The sequence below is a fragment of the Daktulosphaira vitifoliae genome, unplaced genomic scaffold, assembly GCF_025091365.1.
Source record: "Daktulosphaira vitifoliae isolate Bord-2020 unplaced genomic scaffold, ASM2509136v1 Scaffold_1, whole genome shotgun sequence".
In the NCBI taxonomy this organism is placed as follows: domain Eukaryota; kingdom Metazoa; phylum Arthropoda; class Insecta; order Hemiptera; family Phylloxeridae; genus Daktulosphaira; species Daktulosphaira vitifoliae.
Genome location: NW_026099572.1, coordinates 42729428 through 42747074, shown reverse-complemented (window position 1 = coordinate 42747074; position 17647 = coordinate 42729428). Strand labels below are relative to the sequence as shown.

Below are 17647 nucleotides of genomic sequence, written 5' to 3'. Positions count from 1 at the left end.
ATTTTAAACAAATATGCGCACTTTATAGAAAAATAATATTTAATTGTGATGTTTAATGAGAAAAACTATTTAAGTAGGCCTTTAAAATTACATTTATGGCAGGGGTAAAAAAACCTCAGTGTATCGTGAGGTACTGAGAATGTTAAAGATTTTTATGATACTTAACAAACACGTTAGCACTTCTCGTTTACGAGAACAATTAATAAACGAATTATTAATTAAAAGTGACCATGTGACTGAGTCGGTAAGCAGCAGTGCTTGACGCGCACTGCCTCAGGTTTAAAACTCAGTCACAGGCGGCTTCATTTGCCGAGCGAGAGATCAGCTTAGTAATTGGAGTCGCTATCCCTCTCTCCGGAGACAGACTACTAACCACCCGTCCCAGGGTATCAATGGTTAAGAAAACCCCTTTAGGGAGGTTGCTACGGGCCTCATGGGCATGAGAAATCATTAAAAATAATTAATTAAACAGTTATTAATCCATACATAAATAATATAAATTAATATTTATTAAATAACCAAAGTATTCGTTTCTAACAAAATTTCTTTATTTATGGTTTAAATACATTCAAAGAACTACCATGTTAAAAATATAACGTTTGTGTGTTATTTTACATTAACTTTTATAAAAAACCAGTATGATTCTCATACACTGTTATAACATCTAAAACAAGCAATACACTAAAATACTTAAAATAGTATTTAGTTAAAATAATTTCATTAAGACGTGATATTGTCACATATAAGTTCTGTATGTATTTATTATTGATATTATTATTAAATTTAAACATTAAAAAATAATCCACTCATTTACAATAATATACTAATAAGATATATAAAAAATACGTATGAAACTTAATTACTATAAATTATAAATTATGATATAAGAACAATTATAAAACCCCCTGATTACATAAATTTAAATTAAAACAAACTATAGTAAAAATTTAAGTATTTAAATGTACATTTATAAACATACATAAACTTTATCGTATAAACCTTCTCTTCGAGAAAAAAATCTATTTATATTACCATATTTCAGTTTATTATTATACATATACCTAATGCAAAAATAACTGAACATTAAATTTGTACTATTCAAAACTTTTACGTCTCTAATTCTAATCAACTTTATATCAAAATAAGAAAAAAAAATCATCTTCGAAAACATTAATTATTAGAATATTACTCCAAATATATTAATTCTATAAATGTATAAAACATTCACCAGTAAGTCGAACAAATCAAACATTATTTTTTAAATATTGTTCATGACATTTTTGAAAAAGTCTCCTTGTTCTAACTTGCATAAAATAAAAACCATTTTATTTTACAGCAACTAAAAATTTAGATCAATACTTTTTCACAATTTAATTTTAATAGTCACCTGAATTCATTTATATCTTTCTTCTTCTAATTCTTTGCGTTTATTTCAACTACTTGGGCCTCCAAGTATAGGTAAGAAACCTAGACTTCCACTTGACGTGATCTTCCCCACATCAGCCGTCCTTATATCACATTCTATAACATCCCTCCATCTCTTTTTTTGGTCTTCCTCTGCCTCTTTTTCCTTCAACAGTAATTTCCATAACTGTACTTAAAGCTTCTGATTCCTCTCTCCTCGTAACCATCTAAGTCTATTTTCTCTCATCTTATCTACGATTAATGCTACACCTATACCCCCTCTTGCTCTTTATCCTACCTTCTCTGGTCACTCCACTAATTCATCTAAGTATTCTCATCTATACTACACTCATACTCTGTTTTATTCTCTTGTTAATCACCCAACACTCTGAATCATATATCAGAGTGATTCTTTTAAATTTAAGTGGGAGTCATATTAACCATATTAACTACCATTTAAATTGTTGGCTAGCGTTAAAATAATCACTCTGTATATGTATAGTGTTTTAAGATTATTGATGATATGTGAATATTGAGTGATCAGTAAGTCAGGAAACGAGTATCTATTGTTCTCATTGCTTATACAATTGGCCGGTTGCCTTACTTACTCTATATATATATATATATATAAAGATGTATACCTCACAACAGTCTTATAGAACTTACGTTTCGGCCTCATTGGAATACTCTTTTACAGAACTGATCCTAAATACTTAAAACTTTCCACCACTTCTATCACGTCCTCGTCTATTGTCACTAATCTCTTCACTTCACGTACTTCGTGTTTTCCTTTGTCGAACTCGTACTCTATATACTCAATCTTATTCCTACTTATATTTAATCCCTAATGACCTAAACTCATTTATATGAAATGTAAAATTTTTGATCAGTATTAAAGGATTAAACCTCAACAACGTTAATTTTAATTTACAAAATATTTTATGAATTCTGATTACACATGAATTGTCAACACTTTCTAGGCGTAAATGTATATTAAATTTCCAGTAGTCTTTACTTAAAGATCAATGTATGCTTATTTACAATACCCATTTTTTAGCGCGTTATTCAATAAACTACTATTGTCATTCTAATAAGAAAATGACAATCTAGTCTACAATCTATGAGCACAGGCGACATTTTTATAAGAGCATACTACATTGAAGTTTGTACTGTAAAATTAATAGGAAATCAGAAGTGATGTTCGTTCAGTGAGCCGAGTAAAGTATTAATCATTTATGGATCTGACGGCTTTCACTTTCAGATTTCTGTAGACGGTAAATTACAAAAGCCATAATAAGAAAACTTTGATACAATCAAAATACTATATGCATATCTTTGGAAAGTATAATAGTAGCACGTAAATAAACTTCGAACTTCATTATTTTGACAATACTCAAGAATACCTTCAAATAACATACTTTAGGAAGATAAAACTTGTATTTTAATCAAAAGATGTGTATTATGTACAATTAGATTTGATGGAATAAGGAGGAGTAATTTTCTTTTTAAAGTTTTATTGGAATGAGTGGCGGCAAACATGTTTGACTGAATTAGTTTGGAAACTAGAAAACTAACTTTATTTGAATTTCTTGTTTTATTGTTGATAAGGAACTAAGTTTGCTCTAAAGTTAAAAATAAAATTTTAGTATAATAGTTTAAAACACAAAAATATGTCCTTTGAAAAATACTCACGTTAAATTGTTGGATAACGGGAAGCAAATGCTGATATGATAATTATTATAACGACACTATGAATAGTTAAAACAACAGTAGTAATCGTCACTTTTCGGGTTCACGGTTGTCGTGTTGTGCACCAATTATAATGAACATTTCACAAGCACACATGCAACCCACAGAGGCGTTACATTTATAAAATATATTTAGGCCACAACATTTCCTGGTTTCAAATATTAATTATCAAAACCAATGGGGTTGAATATACTGGTAGTCATCAAAGAAAGGAACAAATGGTTCACGATCAGAATTTCAGCTAATATTGAATGTTACCCACAGTAATTCAAAATTAATCATCGCACCCAACGGACATAAAAACATACCACTGGCCAAACCTTCTTCACTAAGTGCGTTGAAATTTGACATACACCTATATACATTAAATAGGTGCCGGATGGTAATGGAAAGTTTTAATTAAAAACATTTATTTTAATATTAAAAAAAAAAAAAAGGACAAATTATTCCATTTTAAGTAGAAATATTCCAAACGCCGGTATAAATAACTAAAATAACAATGTGGCTGTCAAAATCTCTTTAAATTTCAAAACGATCGTTACTAGTAATTATAAAAGCAATTTGCGATTACAAATTTTTTCTTGTTTTTTATATTTTCAATTATTTCATCTCTGTTTTGCATTCCACAGTTCCTTCTTCTGAACTGTAAATGAATGGGATTGTTTACGTTTACTTGAGTAACTTCAACCATTGCCGCTACATCCCTAGCACAACTAACTACCTAATCAACCATGCCAAATGCTTTTATTATTCATTACTATTTTGTTTTGCATTTAAATATGCGTTCATTATACTACAGACAAAGTTAGGACTGCAATATCGTCTGTAATAAATCATGTAAATATATAAATTTTATAGCCAAATTTTGATGCAAATGACTATTTCAATTTTCATAAAAATTAATGAAAACGATTTTAATTTACTTTTAATGGCAATTCAAAATAAAGAATAATAAAGTAGGAAAATACTCATTATAAAATCAAACAACATAATAAGACATTATTAGGTGTGAAGATTGCTCTTTTGTGTCTTACTTTTAATTTTAATTAATTAGTTTTGAACTGATTTAACTTTAATTTACAAATTAAAAAAAAATGTTTTCCTAAAATTATTCTAGGTATTATTTGTGATTTTAAATAAAGATTTAAAGTTTATAAGTCAATAAAAATCTTAAAAATGAGTATTTATTTTAGTTTTTGTTTTAAATGATTTATTTAGCTTGTATTCCTTATTAATAATCATAGGCGAAACTATGGCTCAAGTCATCTAGGCTATGGCTTGGCCTAATATTTGGAACCCTATTCAGATAATAAGCGTAAAACTTGAAAAAGCGGTGTTTGAAAGCAATAATGTCACAAAGTGTTAAACTTAAACTATCATAATGTAAGAGTTTTGTATGACCTAAAATAAAAATGATAATAAGGACGAAAATCCTAAACAAAAAACCATAGTGTATACAATTTTTTACCAATTTGAAATAAATTTTAATATATTAACATTTATTTTTTCATTTTATTAATTTAAACGATTATTACGACCACCACAAGTGGTCTTGTAGAAATATAATTGAATATCGATTAGAAGTATTCAAACATATTTTTAAAGCACTAAAATTATATTAGTTCGATTATTTTTAATAATCTTTGAACAAAAAGGTTCTATTTCTTATGAAAATTTTATATACTAAGAAATATATACTGAAATAAGTAAGTCGAATATAATTTCGGAGGGCTAATTTAATTGTTCTTTTTATTATACTTTTTCAACTAGTAAACTAAGTTCTCCTAGTTACAGAACACGACAGAAAAAAACAAAAGTCATTGAAAATTTGATTCAATTTTTTTTGTCCTTTGTGTCAACAAAGGTCCTGTTTCATCTATGTCATAGTTCTTTATTTTATAATAGCTTAAGCCCACTCATGAATGAACGAATCTTATTCTCAACTTTCCAAAATGTCTTAACATTCATTTACTCATTACTACAAATATTAATACTGAACAATTTAATATTTAATTTAATTTAATGAATTATTCAAGCAATTGTAAATAATACTAATTCAAAATTAATTAAATTTCGTTTTTTTAAATTTATAAATAGAAAAATAAATTGATTTTGAAACAAGCTAATTTTTTCTTTTATTTAAAAGAGACAATATCTAATTGAGAAATTACTAACTGGGAAAAATATAATATTTCATAGCAAATTATATGTTCTATTAAAATTAAAGAATTTTAAAATTTAAACATTATAATGATCACATGTCAAAAATGAATTATTCATCTATTACGACTACATTTAATTTTGAAATTAAAATGAGTTCATAATAGGTCTGTAATAATATATTTGGTGTGTCACAATTTGGTTTTTAAATTAATTTTTTTAATAAAATAAATATAGCTGCCTTGGGACTCACTTATATTGTACAAAATAAATAAAAAAAAGAAAATTCACCTTATTTAACGGACAGTATTTTGACTAAAATTAGGTAATTTTTACTTTTATTTAGAAATAGACAAATATTTTTTTAAATATAAACAGATTAATAATAAAATTCATTGATTTAATAAAATTTCACAAGATTACTTCTTACAATAATATTGATAATAAAATTTATACATTTTTTACATTTATTTCAAGAAGCCATTCTAAGTCAATATTTACTCATCGAACAAACGTACCAAATTTAATGTCAGCTGTTCGAAAATTACAAGAGTTTGGGTGGGTCACTGAGTGGGATTTCTCTTAACAACGTAACGAGGATATACAACGACAACACCCGATATCGTTAAAAAAACCATCACTTGCAGGGTTTTGGAGAGTCGTTAATATAATCGTTTTCCGAGAAACCGAAAATCGATGAGGTGTTTTGCGTTTTATGTCGAGTACAAGAAAGTATAGTATCGAACATTACAAGTGTTAAGTCAACGACTCAGTCACGTAACCAAATCGCAGACAAGGCGTTAAATTGCTGCAGATTTTTGTATGTGTATGTCAGAGTCAACATATTTTCATAATATCCAATCTCGTTTGCGTATCGCCAAATTATGGTACACTATAAACGCTTCGGTGTTGTTATACTTTAACCCGACATAATCTCCATTTCCTTGTATGTGTTACGTTATTATACAAGATACATGATACTAGTGTTGATAAGGACCACACAAATTTTCTGGATAAACGTTTTTTTTTAACGCTGCTAGACACTTATCCAATTGAATTTACAACAGCTTTCACTAAACGCTGAGACGGTGTGGTGATATTGCCCCTTATCTGTTGGTCGAAAAATTTTCTACTCATGAGGATTATTCAGTTAAATAATATCGCAAAAACACACCAGTTGTTGTACTAATGAAAAACTTGACTTGTTATACTGCTTAAACGATACGGAATTCACAATTTTTGACTTTAGTGATGTTATTCCTTTAAGAGATATTTCAAAGATAAAATATAAGTTATCAATAAAAAAAACTTCATTTGAACTATTCATTGATTTTTTAGGGTCTCAAATCATCCTATAGAGTTTAGCCAAGATACAAAATGTATTTAATAAATAAAAACAATTGATAAAAAATACAATACTTAACTAACATTTGTGAAGACTGTGAAAGGTATTAATGACATTTTATTTTATTTTACATCATTTTTATAAACACTAAAAATCGATTTACAAAAAATAAAATAACACATAGATAAGTCTTGAATGTTAGCAGAAAAAATAATTAGGGGGATAACAAAAAACAAGATATAAAGTAATAGTAACAACATACTAAAATATTAATAAAAAGTGAAAAAAAATGTATATATATATTTGTATATATAAATAGTAATATTACATGCTAAATTTAAAGCAGTGGGTGACAAAAAACTACAAATTGTTTAGGAAGCGAAGTATGATATGTATAGATTGGTTATAATTATAAGAGAAATAATATAAAGGAATATAAAAAAAAAATTATTTCATCATAGATAATAGGAAATACGGAAGCACACAAAATACAAAAAGTTAGAGCCATCGATGGAACCACTAAAAAGTAAAATTAGTACATAAAAGGTCAACATCAAAATGCCGGACTTCATTAAAATACTTTAATTTCATGATAATTTTTCATGTGATAATATTATTTTAATTTATAAACATGAAATTATATAATATTATTATATTGAAAAAATATAATTTTGTACTTTTTTCTTTTAAAACAACGAAATATATTCATACAAGTATATTTTCTAAATACAATTTGAAATATATCCTATGGTAGTCATGTTACTAACCACAAAGGAACTAACTTCATTACATTTTGCCACTTTTAGTAAAATCAAAATATGTTTAAAATTATAAAAAAAAAAAGTTTTTTTTTTCTTATTATTAAAAATAGACAACTAACTAAATAACTTTAAGTAGAAAAACTTTAATTGTCAAAGTAATATTATCATATTTATAAAACAATTGTACTTTTATAACTATCTTGAAATTATAACATATTCTATTAAAATAGAGAGGTTTTTAGATTAACATATATTTTTATTTCTTTTGTACAATTTAACAAATTAAGTTAGTAAGATAATATGTACTTTTTTGTTAGGTATTTAAAAAAATCAATTAAAATGCATCATTTAATAATAAATACAATGTGTAAGTAACACTCTTTGAATTTATTATAACAATCACTAATGAAGAATTAAACGTTAAAAAAAGCTTTCAATTAATTTTTAACAAATCACATTTTATACATGTATAATCAGAATTTTGTTTATAATACTTTAAAGCCAAAGTAATTGAATTTTCTTTACGGGCATCACTTCGTTCTAATTTCAGTTCACTCGTTGTACAACAAAATACATAAGACAGCGAGTAATTCTTATTTTAATTTGAAAGTAGTGCGCTATCGATGTAATGTTAAGTGAATCCCTTAAAACTTCAAAAAATATTCGATCGGAGTTTTAAAACAGCTGTGTAATGTAGTTATATAAAAAACAATGTAATTAAATGAATATACTATTGCACATATTACGAAAACATTGAACCATCATTTAAATATTCTTTAAGAGAAAAGCAAAAAATATCATTCGTGTTTTTCTTGTGACTACTTTTAAGTTTTTTCGACATTTAAAGCGCAACTCATTTGATATGCTCTAATAAAAATTCCAACATTATACAACGGCTGGCACATATAAAGTAAATAAGTAAACAAGTAAAAAGTTAAGTAAATTAGTTGAGTTTCTATTTGTTAGACTATTTTCTGATTTTTTCAAGCCAATGTGAATGTTAGCGAACCTTCTAAGAACAGATGACTTTTCTAGGTATATTTTAACGGTCCCCGGAGAACTATTTGAAATATTAGGTGTTCCATTCAAATTATTATACCTTCTCGACTAGACATTTATTCTACGAAGTTTTATTTATTTTTTATATGTCCAGACAAGTGTTCAGGTCAAACGTATAAAAAATAATCATGATAAAACTGTTCTGCATTATTTCATATGTTTACTTATACACTTGAGACTACATCACAAAAATATTTTTTCCACTTTCGTATTCTTGTCACGGCTTCGTCGAGACAATTGATTCGGCCGAGAATATTTTTCCGTTTTATTTTCATCTTTGAAAATTTTTTACTTGGTTTTTAAGACCTCCATCTCAATAGTATATTCTTAGAAGTTTTATTTATTTGCGGTCATTGTGCGAGATCGAAGTTGAACGAAACCAGTGTATATTGCAATGCACACATAAAGTATTATTATTAAAGTTATTATTTATAAAAATACAAAATTTATAGGTTAACTATCAGCTAATAACATTAAGTATTTCATATCAAGAACTTTGAAACTACAATCCACATAAAATGGTAAACAATTTAAGATAAATAATTTTGCAAGCCAATTTCTTTGTGGTGGATAATCTTAATTTATTTTTATTAAAATTATATAACAAATAGTGATATCAATGTATACTTTTTAAATTAATCTAATTCGGATTTTCATATTTTCAACAACGTTGTTCAACACGTATATCCTTTGTGTTACATTTATTACTGTTGTTTTAAATAAAAAAATTCCTAAGAGTGTCTAAGACGTTTTATGCAAATAATTTGTATAATTCACTGCATATATATATATATATGATTTGCATACCTTAATTAATTAAAACACTCCTCTTTCGTTTTATCAAAAAATTATTTTTTAGGTACACTGGTACATTGTGTATATTGTATTTCATAGTTTGAAATTATCGTAAATAAAATGAATTTTAAGAAACTTTAAATTAATTGAAAATCAGTATTATAACTAATTTTTGTAATCTCAGTTATTCAAAGAAATATAAAACTGATGATTATAACTTATAATATAGTAAACAGAAGTATTGTATCAGTAAAAATTAAAAATATGCAATATTTATTTATGTATGTGAATATATATTTCAAACACATTGTTTATTTTTACAAATTAACTAAAGTAAACATGTTACCGTACTTACAAAAAAAAATTCTACAAATTATTTATGATTTTATTAATATAGTTGAAGTATATTTAATGACCATTCTTGCCTTTTGGCATAATTTTTGTCGATAGAACTCTTGTTTCTCTATGATTACTACTCTCCACTGAAGCGTCATCATTATTATAGTAATCAGAACTATTGGCATTTTTACTTCCAATTTCACTGACTTCATTTTCGTCATCAGTTGCTTGTGGCTCTTGCTCTTCTGTTTTTCTATGTTCTGAAGATGTACTACTCTTTCTAATTTCCTGTTCTAAACTTCCTAAATTATCTAATGTTGATGATGATTTAAGTAATTGATCTTCACCACCATCTCTTCCATATCGTCGGTAATTACCGGAGTGTTCTCCAAAATCACTGCCTGGTTCCGGCAGATATCCACCATTACCATTATGACCATGATCTCCATCATGTTCACCATCTCCATGGTGGCGATTTTTATACTTGATGAAATACACCTCTGGTTTATGTGGCTTTTGAACAGGTTGCTCAGGTATATGTATTGGTGGAGGTTCTTCTTGTTTTGGATGTAGGACGTAAATGAGGGTTTTATCCTCTTGTTGAGGCGGTGGCACTATAATCGGTGCAATAGGTGGAACGGGCGTAGGCGCTTTTATGAAAATTATTTGATAATTCTTTTTAGGTGGAGATTTTGATACAATGACGCGTGGCCTACGTGGTGGTTCATCATCAGGTGGTGCTACGTGCACATATACGGATTTGTGTATAATTGGCTGTTGAGGTTTTGGATAATCATAACTACCCCCTAAGGAGTAACCAGAATCATCATGGTCTGAAGAGTAATTAGGTCCTCCGTGGTCTGAAGAATAACTTGGACCTTTATTACTTGGAGAATATCCAGAATTCCCGTTACTTAATAAATAACCAGAATTTCCATTACCATTATAAGTAACAGATACAGGTGGCGACTCATGATCAAACCCACTTGAACCGAATGGAGAAGAGTTGGGACTATCTGAACCAGTAGAATATTGTGGCGATGGTTGAGGTGATTTAAATTGGTTTTGTCTCGGAACAAAATCTGTGAAACCAGTTGCTTCCAAACTTAACTTAACTCCGTTATTACCACCTAACTGTTGATAGCTCTCTGGTTGATCTTTAAAAACGCCTGGAGATGAAGGTGCGAAACCATATCTTTCGTTAGCGTGTTTTCTATCTTCTTGTTGATATTGTTGTTGTTGTGGTGACTTACTCAAATAGTAGGGATTTTCATTTCCTAAAGACTCCAACGCTAATTGTCTACCTATTTCATCTGGCGTTGGTACAATAAATCTTTTTAACAAACTTTTGTTGATTTCACTCTCTGGCATAACTTCTTGAGAAGTAACACTTTTTATTTCACTGTTTTCAGAAGATGTTTCAGATAGTCTGTCATTTTCTACCGATGAACCGCATGAAATACATAGCGTCGTGAAAGAAAGAGCTACCTATTTTAATTTAAAAAAATTAATAACACCAAGAAAAGAAATTAATTTATCAAATAATTCATAATAACTAAATTGTATTGTTTTTTAAGCAATCTTAAACTTATTTATAATCACAAGTATTTTATAATTTAAAAAAAAATACCAAATGTTATTAAAATCATAATTTTCATTGATAAAATTATTGCTTATTCGTTATAAAATTTAATTTACTTAACACAACGTTTTAAATATTTAATAAAAATTCTTTAAAAAGTCTAATGTAAGTGATATATTAATTTATCAAAACCGAATTAATGTTTAAAAAAACATACAATACATTTTTTTTTTAATTGTTGAAAATTTGAAACATTCTTACTCGTTTAATAACTAAAAATGGATTTTAAATATGATCTAGTTAATTCTTACCAAATAAAAAAACTTAACACCCATTTGTACTCGATATCATAAATATTTTTTATTAAAATGTTCGTCTATTATAGCATGAAACATATCCGTCTTACTGTCACAGTTAACATAACTAAACTAAATACTATCTAAAAGAACAGCGGACCACGCGGTTCGGATGAATTTTCTATTCGAAGAAAAACTAAATTTGGCGGGAGATATTGTAGAAGGGAAGAAAACCAATACGGAAACATCGTGTAAGAATATATGATCTAAACCTTAAACCAAATAAAAATTTTGATGGCATATCCATTATTCTATCAATATTCTTTCTCAATGTCAAAATATAATGTCAGACGGTTAAATAGATATTGGTATTAAGAATATATTGAGTTAAAAAATACAATTTTACATTTATACATGTCTATGTTGATATATAGAGATATTCATTTCCTTTACTATTATTTTATATATGAAAATGACAACACCTAAAACAATACCATTTAACACCATGAATTTGTCATAAAACATTCATTTGTCAAACTGAGATTATTATTTTTTTTTTCAAAACTGAAAAATATATTTACAAAAATATAAACATATTATGTTATTTGACATAATTTTTATTTTTTGTTCACAGTTACATAAACATGTACGATTCATGATAGCCATAATCAAATAAAATGGACAAATACATCAATAGGTAAATAAGTACGCAAGTAGTTTGCAAATAATACAATTATTAATTATCATATTAGTATTAAATTTAAATAAAATAAGGTAATTTTAATCTCACTTAAATATAGTTATTTTTTATGATCATACTCAATTAAAGAATTATTAAAATAAATCTAATGTATATAAGAAATTTTTAAATTAAATAATACAATTATATATTTTGGAGATATCGATTTAACTTAAAAAAATTTTAAGCAATACAAGATGTTCCATAATTATTCACACAACTTAAAAAAAATATTTATTTTAAAATTTGAAAAATTAAGTTAGGATCGTTAGGATTCGTTGGATAATATTGGATTATATGTATAAAGTTTTGTTTGTTATTATTAATTGTTATCAGTTAACAAGACTTAACATTTTTCAATAAATCATATATTTGAAATCTATGAAATTTAAATGTTGAAAAAAAATGAAAAATTTCGTTAAGAATTTAGTGATTGTATAGATTTATTTCTTCTAGAATATTTGGAAGCCAAGATAATTTCCATATCGTTTTATGCCAAACAGTATTGTGAATCTTTTTGGCACCTTGGGAGTCAAAGTTTAACACTATTTTTTAAAATAGTAAACAGAAAATGTGGAAAATATGGAGACATAAAACTTCCGTAAGTCATAACTCATTGAAAAGAGAATCCGGTTGATACTTGATTTTCTATATTAAATTTACATGAACAGAGTATTATTTTTTTGCGAGTTCGCTTTCATTTTTATATTTTTATTTGTTCTATAATTTACAAATAAAAAGTTTTATCGAAAAATTGTACGGGAGTAAAGAAAATCCAAAGAAGTATAAAAATTGTATTATCATTATTATCAAAGAACATAAAATTTACTCGCATAATATTTGATAATGAATGACAGAAAATTTCATTTTCATTATTAAAATTATCAGTTAATAAGTTTATTAAGTTTAGCAATGTGTAAGAATTTCATTCAATGGTATAATAACTTAAAAGGTCGTCTAATTGGCCAAATTATATTGTGTGTACGTGCAAATATTTAATGTTAATTTGTTAAAACACTATTATGGCCGACTTAAAGGCTATGTGTAATGGCAAAGTTCCAAACACGTCAGTATAAGTACATAAAAGCACAAGCAAACACTTTACACCAGTCAATTTTTCCAGAGTTAAACTTTTTGTTGTTCTCCATTTGGTATCTTAATGATAGCATAAAAGTGCATGCAAGGTCACTATATCGGATTATTATTATTTTGATGATCTCATTTTCATTAAAATTGTGTATTATTTATTCAGAAAAACAGTACACTTCTATCTATCCCTCAGTATAATAATTTTTAATGAAAGTATATAATATTAAGATTTTATTCATTCTACCGCATTATCTCAAAGAAAATTTTCATAATTATTTTTTTTTATTCCTTTTTAAAAACTGCCACATAGTTTAAAAGCTATTTTATTTAAGAAAGATGCTACTATTATGAAAATAAATACTATTTTTTGAAACTTAACGGAGGATATTTTTTTTACTGACGCTACATAGTTTTTGCATAAAGCACGGTAGTATTTTTTAAAACTTTTTTTAATCATTTCAAAATAACTGATAAAATATTTAACATATATATATATAAACTCGTGATATAAACATTTTTAAATATCAATTTTACAAGAATTTTATTTAATGAATACTTCTATATGACTTTAAACATAAACGAAACTACTCACGATAACACATAACTACATAAATATAAAGAAACAATAATCAATTTAAAAAATTAAACATATAAAGGCTTCTTTTTATCTAAATTTTTTTTTTTTTATTGAATTGCATCGATATTAAATTGTTTAATCAATGTTTATTTTATAGTTAAAAATTAATAAAATAAAATATTTTTGTCCAAATGAAACAGGTATATTTAATTTTATTTTAAAGCTCATTTTTAAATAATAAATCACAACTAATAATATTTATATACATTGCTATCTGGATACGAATTTATTTGGATTAAACGTAAAAACAAAAAAGTTTTAAATTATTATTTATATTTTACATAAGATTTTTGCTAATCTTAAATGCTATATTCAAAAGAACTATTAACAAATACAAAAGTCTTTGTAATTTTCGCCTGCAAATTCTGTAATTGTTTTACTCTATTTTTTTTAGAGACAAAATAATATAAACTATTCAGTTTGCTTTTTATTGTATATCAAAAAGTGAAGTATTTTTAACTTCTTCATTTCTTACATATTCTGCTTTCTTGACATATTATTATTATTCTTATCTTCGGTTACGATTTTCCTAGAAATTTTGTAAAGTCCATTTAATTTAATAAAGTAAAGTGCTTGCCAATGAAATAAATTATTCACTTATAAAACCATTAATTAGTTAACGTGATTATCATTCACTGCATTTATTCTAAAGTAAATCATTGATCCATTAATTCGGCAGCCTCAATTATAATGTATAATAAATAAACGATTTTAAGTATACAATGACTTTATTCCTCTAAATTAGTATATATTTTTTTTAACTGATTTATTGTACTCTTTAATATAGTATTACTTATCAATTAAAAATAATTAATAAAGGATTTTGATTTGTTTTAAATCAACAAATCTCAAAATTTTGTAAAAAAAAATTTTAATTTAATATAGTAATTATTACAAAATGTTGAAATATAAATGGTTTTATTTTTATACTACAATTGAGTTAAAAATAAAGAAACCAAGATTTATGTGTATTGCGTTCTTAAGTGTACAAAAAACATTTTAAAGGTTTTTTAAAGGTTTTATTTTTGAACTATAATTATACTATTTATTTATACTTTTTATACTTTTTTGTGTAGAAGTCCTGAAAGTTGACTTATTTTGGCACAATAACAAGTTTTTTTTAATTAAATCCACAATTGACTTACTAGAATGAGATTAAAACTCGTCTCATAACATAATTTTTGTATAATAAAAATTACTACCTACTCGAGTATAATTTTTCACTTTAATTTAAAGGTAAAAAATAATGATCGAAATTACGTTTATAGATATTATGGAAAAATTCCATAGGACGGGTTGTCTAGGTTTTCCGAAACTCTTTACCAAAGCAATAGTTTTTAAAGGACGTTAAATAAATATTAATTTATAAAATTTATATAGTGCTAAGGAGTTCCATAATTGAGTAAATATTAATATTTATTGACAGTAGTTCAATAGAACTTATTAGAAATTGTACCACTATAATTTATATTTCTTAAAGCAAGTTAAACATTTTATTAAGATTAAAATTTGAGAGTATTTGAAATTATTATAAATGAAAATTTAACAATAAACTTTAAACAATAATAATTATTAAATGAACTATTACTAATAGTGAATTTATTTGAATTTAGTAAAAATAAAAGTTCATATTTAATCTGTAGAAATAAAATTATAATTTAGAGGTGTTTGTAGCTTGTTCCAATATTGAAAAATAGAAACACAAATCGATTTTAATACACTCCAGTAGTTTTAGAGCCAATACACCTATTGGCGATTTGTATGACAATGTTATTTTCAAGGGTCATCTCGTTGGCGACTTTTCAAAATTAGATGTAAAGTAAAAACTTTACTGTAGTTCATATGGTTTAAGATAATCCAAAAAAGATTTCACACATCTCGTGCACTTATATAACGTCCAGCTAAATATGTTTTTACTGTAACAGTTTACTGATCTATGAAATTATATAAATTCTAGAAATTTATTAAACCTAATGAATTTAAATATATCTATTATAAGCCAAAAATATTGTGTAATGATATCTATTAAATAAGGTTTAAAATAAACAATGTTATAGTTGTAACTATAATACTCTTAATAAAGAATCTTTTGTGCCCGATGTTACTCCAGTAAATTTAAATCAAGATATGGTTAAAGCCTTACTTTGTTAATATTTGACATTTCCAGATCAAAATAAATTAGTCTCAATTTCTTTTCGATTAAAATCTCAAAAACTTCAATCCTTTTGGGTAAAACTTTATTTTCTACAAAGCGTGATCGACGGAATTGGTTTTTAGTTTTATTTTAATAAATTTTCTTAACTTTATTAGAAATTTAACCAACATTTTATATAAACTGCATAATTTTTAATTTTAAAACATAAAAAATGTTACTAACACAAGGTATAAACAAAATAGTGTATAGTACAAAAAAAACTACTAATAAACCCAACTAATGAATACGTTAAAGAATATAAATTAAAAATAAGTTTTCTCCATCTCTATTTTAATAATTACTTTCCATCTTAAATATATATTTTTTTATTTTTAATATTTAATTAATATGTAGGGGTTTCATTGCTGTGTTTCTGTTACCGAGCCACTTGGACTAATTTAAAAATATTCCATGAACTTTTATCTTTAGTATCACAAATTCCAAACTCAAATTTGGCTTATACCAGTACTTAATTTAGTGCAAAAAATAGTTTTTACAGAGTAAAACATTTTTTTTTAATTATTCATAATTTATGAATCATAAATAATAAAATAATAACATATTTGCACCAAGTCTTTATTTTCCACTGTGTTTTATAAGTGCGAAAAATAATACACATAAATCATTTTTTATGAAGCTATTTAAGCAAACTCATTAAATTATTTATGATTTTATTTAAAAATAATATTTCAAAACAAATATGTAAAACATATAACCATTGTACTAACCTTTGAGATTGTGTATTATTCATATAATTCAAACAAAAGAGTACAAAAATGTTCAATGTAATACTTACTTTTCTTTCAATATTACGTAGTTTTTTATGTTAATTTTCTTGAAATTGTTTTTACTTTTAAATAACTATGATGAAGTTGATTTCATTAAAACACAACAAGAAAAAACCTTTATTCGTTTTCTATACTTTAGAAATGTGATTTAAAAATCATATAAAAAAAAAGTCTCTAGACTACACCGACATTATTTTTCCATTACTAAAGTCAAAAAAAGATTTACTTAAAAACAAAATAACTGTTTCACGAATTCTTCAAGTATCAATATATTTAATATGAAACTTTTAAAGACAAAAAAATAAGATCGGTACATAAAATATTTAGTTAAAAAACTCTTTAAAAATAATTTTTAAATTAAATATTTTTTTAAATTGAAAACGCTACATTTCACTTTTCACTCCAATATTTTATGTTTAAATTGAACAATATAAATTCATTGAAAATATCTGTATATAAGGTAGTAGCTTTTGTCATTGTTAAAAAGTGGCATAAATGATAAACAAAAACATTTTCCTTTTTTACAAATTATTATAATTATTCAAAAAAAAATATTGTAAAATTTGATATAACTAAAGAAACTATGGATCTAGAGAGAGTGGTGATTACACTCCTCATCTAATTAACTTTCCAATAAAAACTAGTATTAACTTTAAGCCTACAAAAATATTTTTTCATTAAGTATCTTGTATTTTTATTTTTTTGCTAAT

At 25.5% G+C, this 17647-nt stretch overlaps 2 protein-coding genes across 6 annotated transcripts in view; one reads left to right on the top strand and one right to left on the bottom strand.

The window, feature by feature from the left end:
- The window catches only part of LOC126895099 (somatostatin receptor type 5-like), a 116645-nt gene that overhangs the window by 65685 nt on the left and 33313 nt on the right, over positions 1-17647 (top strand). For 3 of the 5 annotated variants that reach the window (XM_050666592.1, XM_050666594.1, XM_050666595.1), the window contains one exon: positions 12125-12187. The exons of 1 other annotated variant lie outside the window; for it this stretch is intronic. The gene's annotated coding sequence lies outside the window, so the exon portion shown is untranslated. Of the gene's footprint in view, positions 1-12124; positions 12188-12685; positions 12831-17647 lie in introns of all 5 variants that reach the window. One more of the 5 variants, XM_050666593.1, reaches the window with a different exon arrangement.
- Positions 9561-11633, bottom strand: LOC126895098 (histone acetyltransferase KAT6A-like). Its single transcript, XM_050666591.1, has 2 exons — positions 11506-11633; positions 9561-11100 (listed from the first exon to the last, which is right to left on the bottom strand). Exons 1-2 carry the CDS (start codon positions 11527-11529, stop codon positions 9682-9684), a joined length of 1443 nt encoding a protein of 480 aa, XP_050522548.1. The 5' UTR covers positions 11530-11633; the 3' UTR covers positions 9561-9681.

Excerpts from the sequence above, each read along its gene's own strand:
- LOC126895098 (XM_050666591.1), bottom strand. The coding sequence starts at position 11,529 with ATGGGTGTTAAGTTTTTTTATTTG. Across the intron at positions 11,101-11,505 it reads GTGTTAAGTTTTTTTATTTG|GTAGCTCTTTCTTTCACGAC; the intron begins GTAAGAATTAAC and ends AAATTAAAATAG.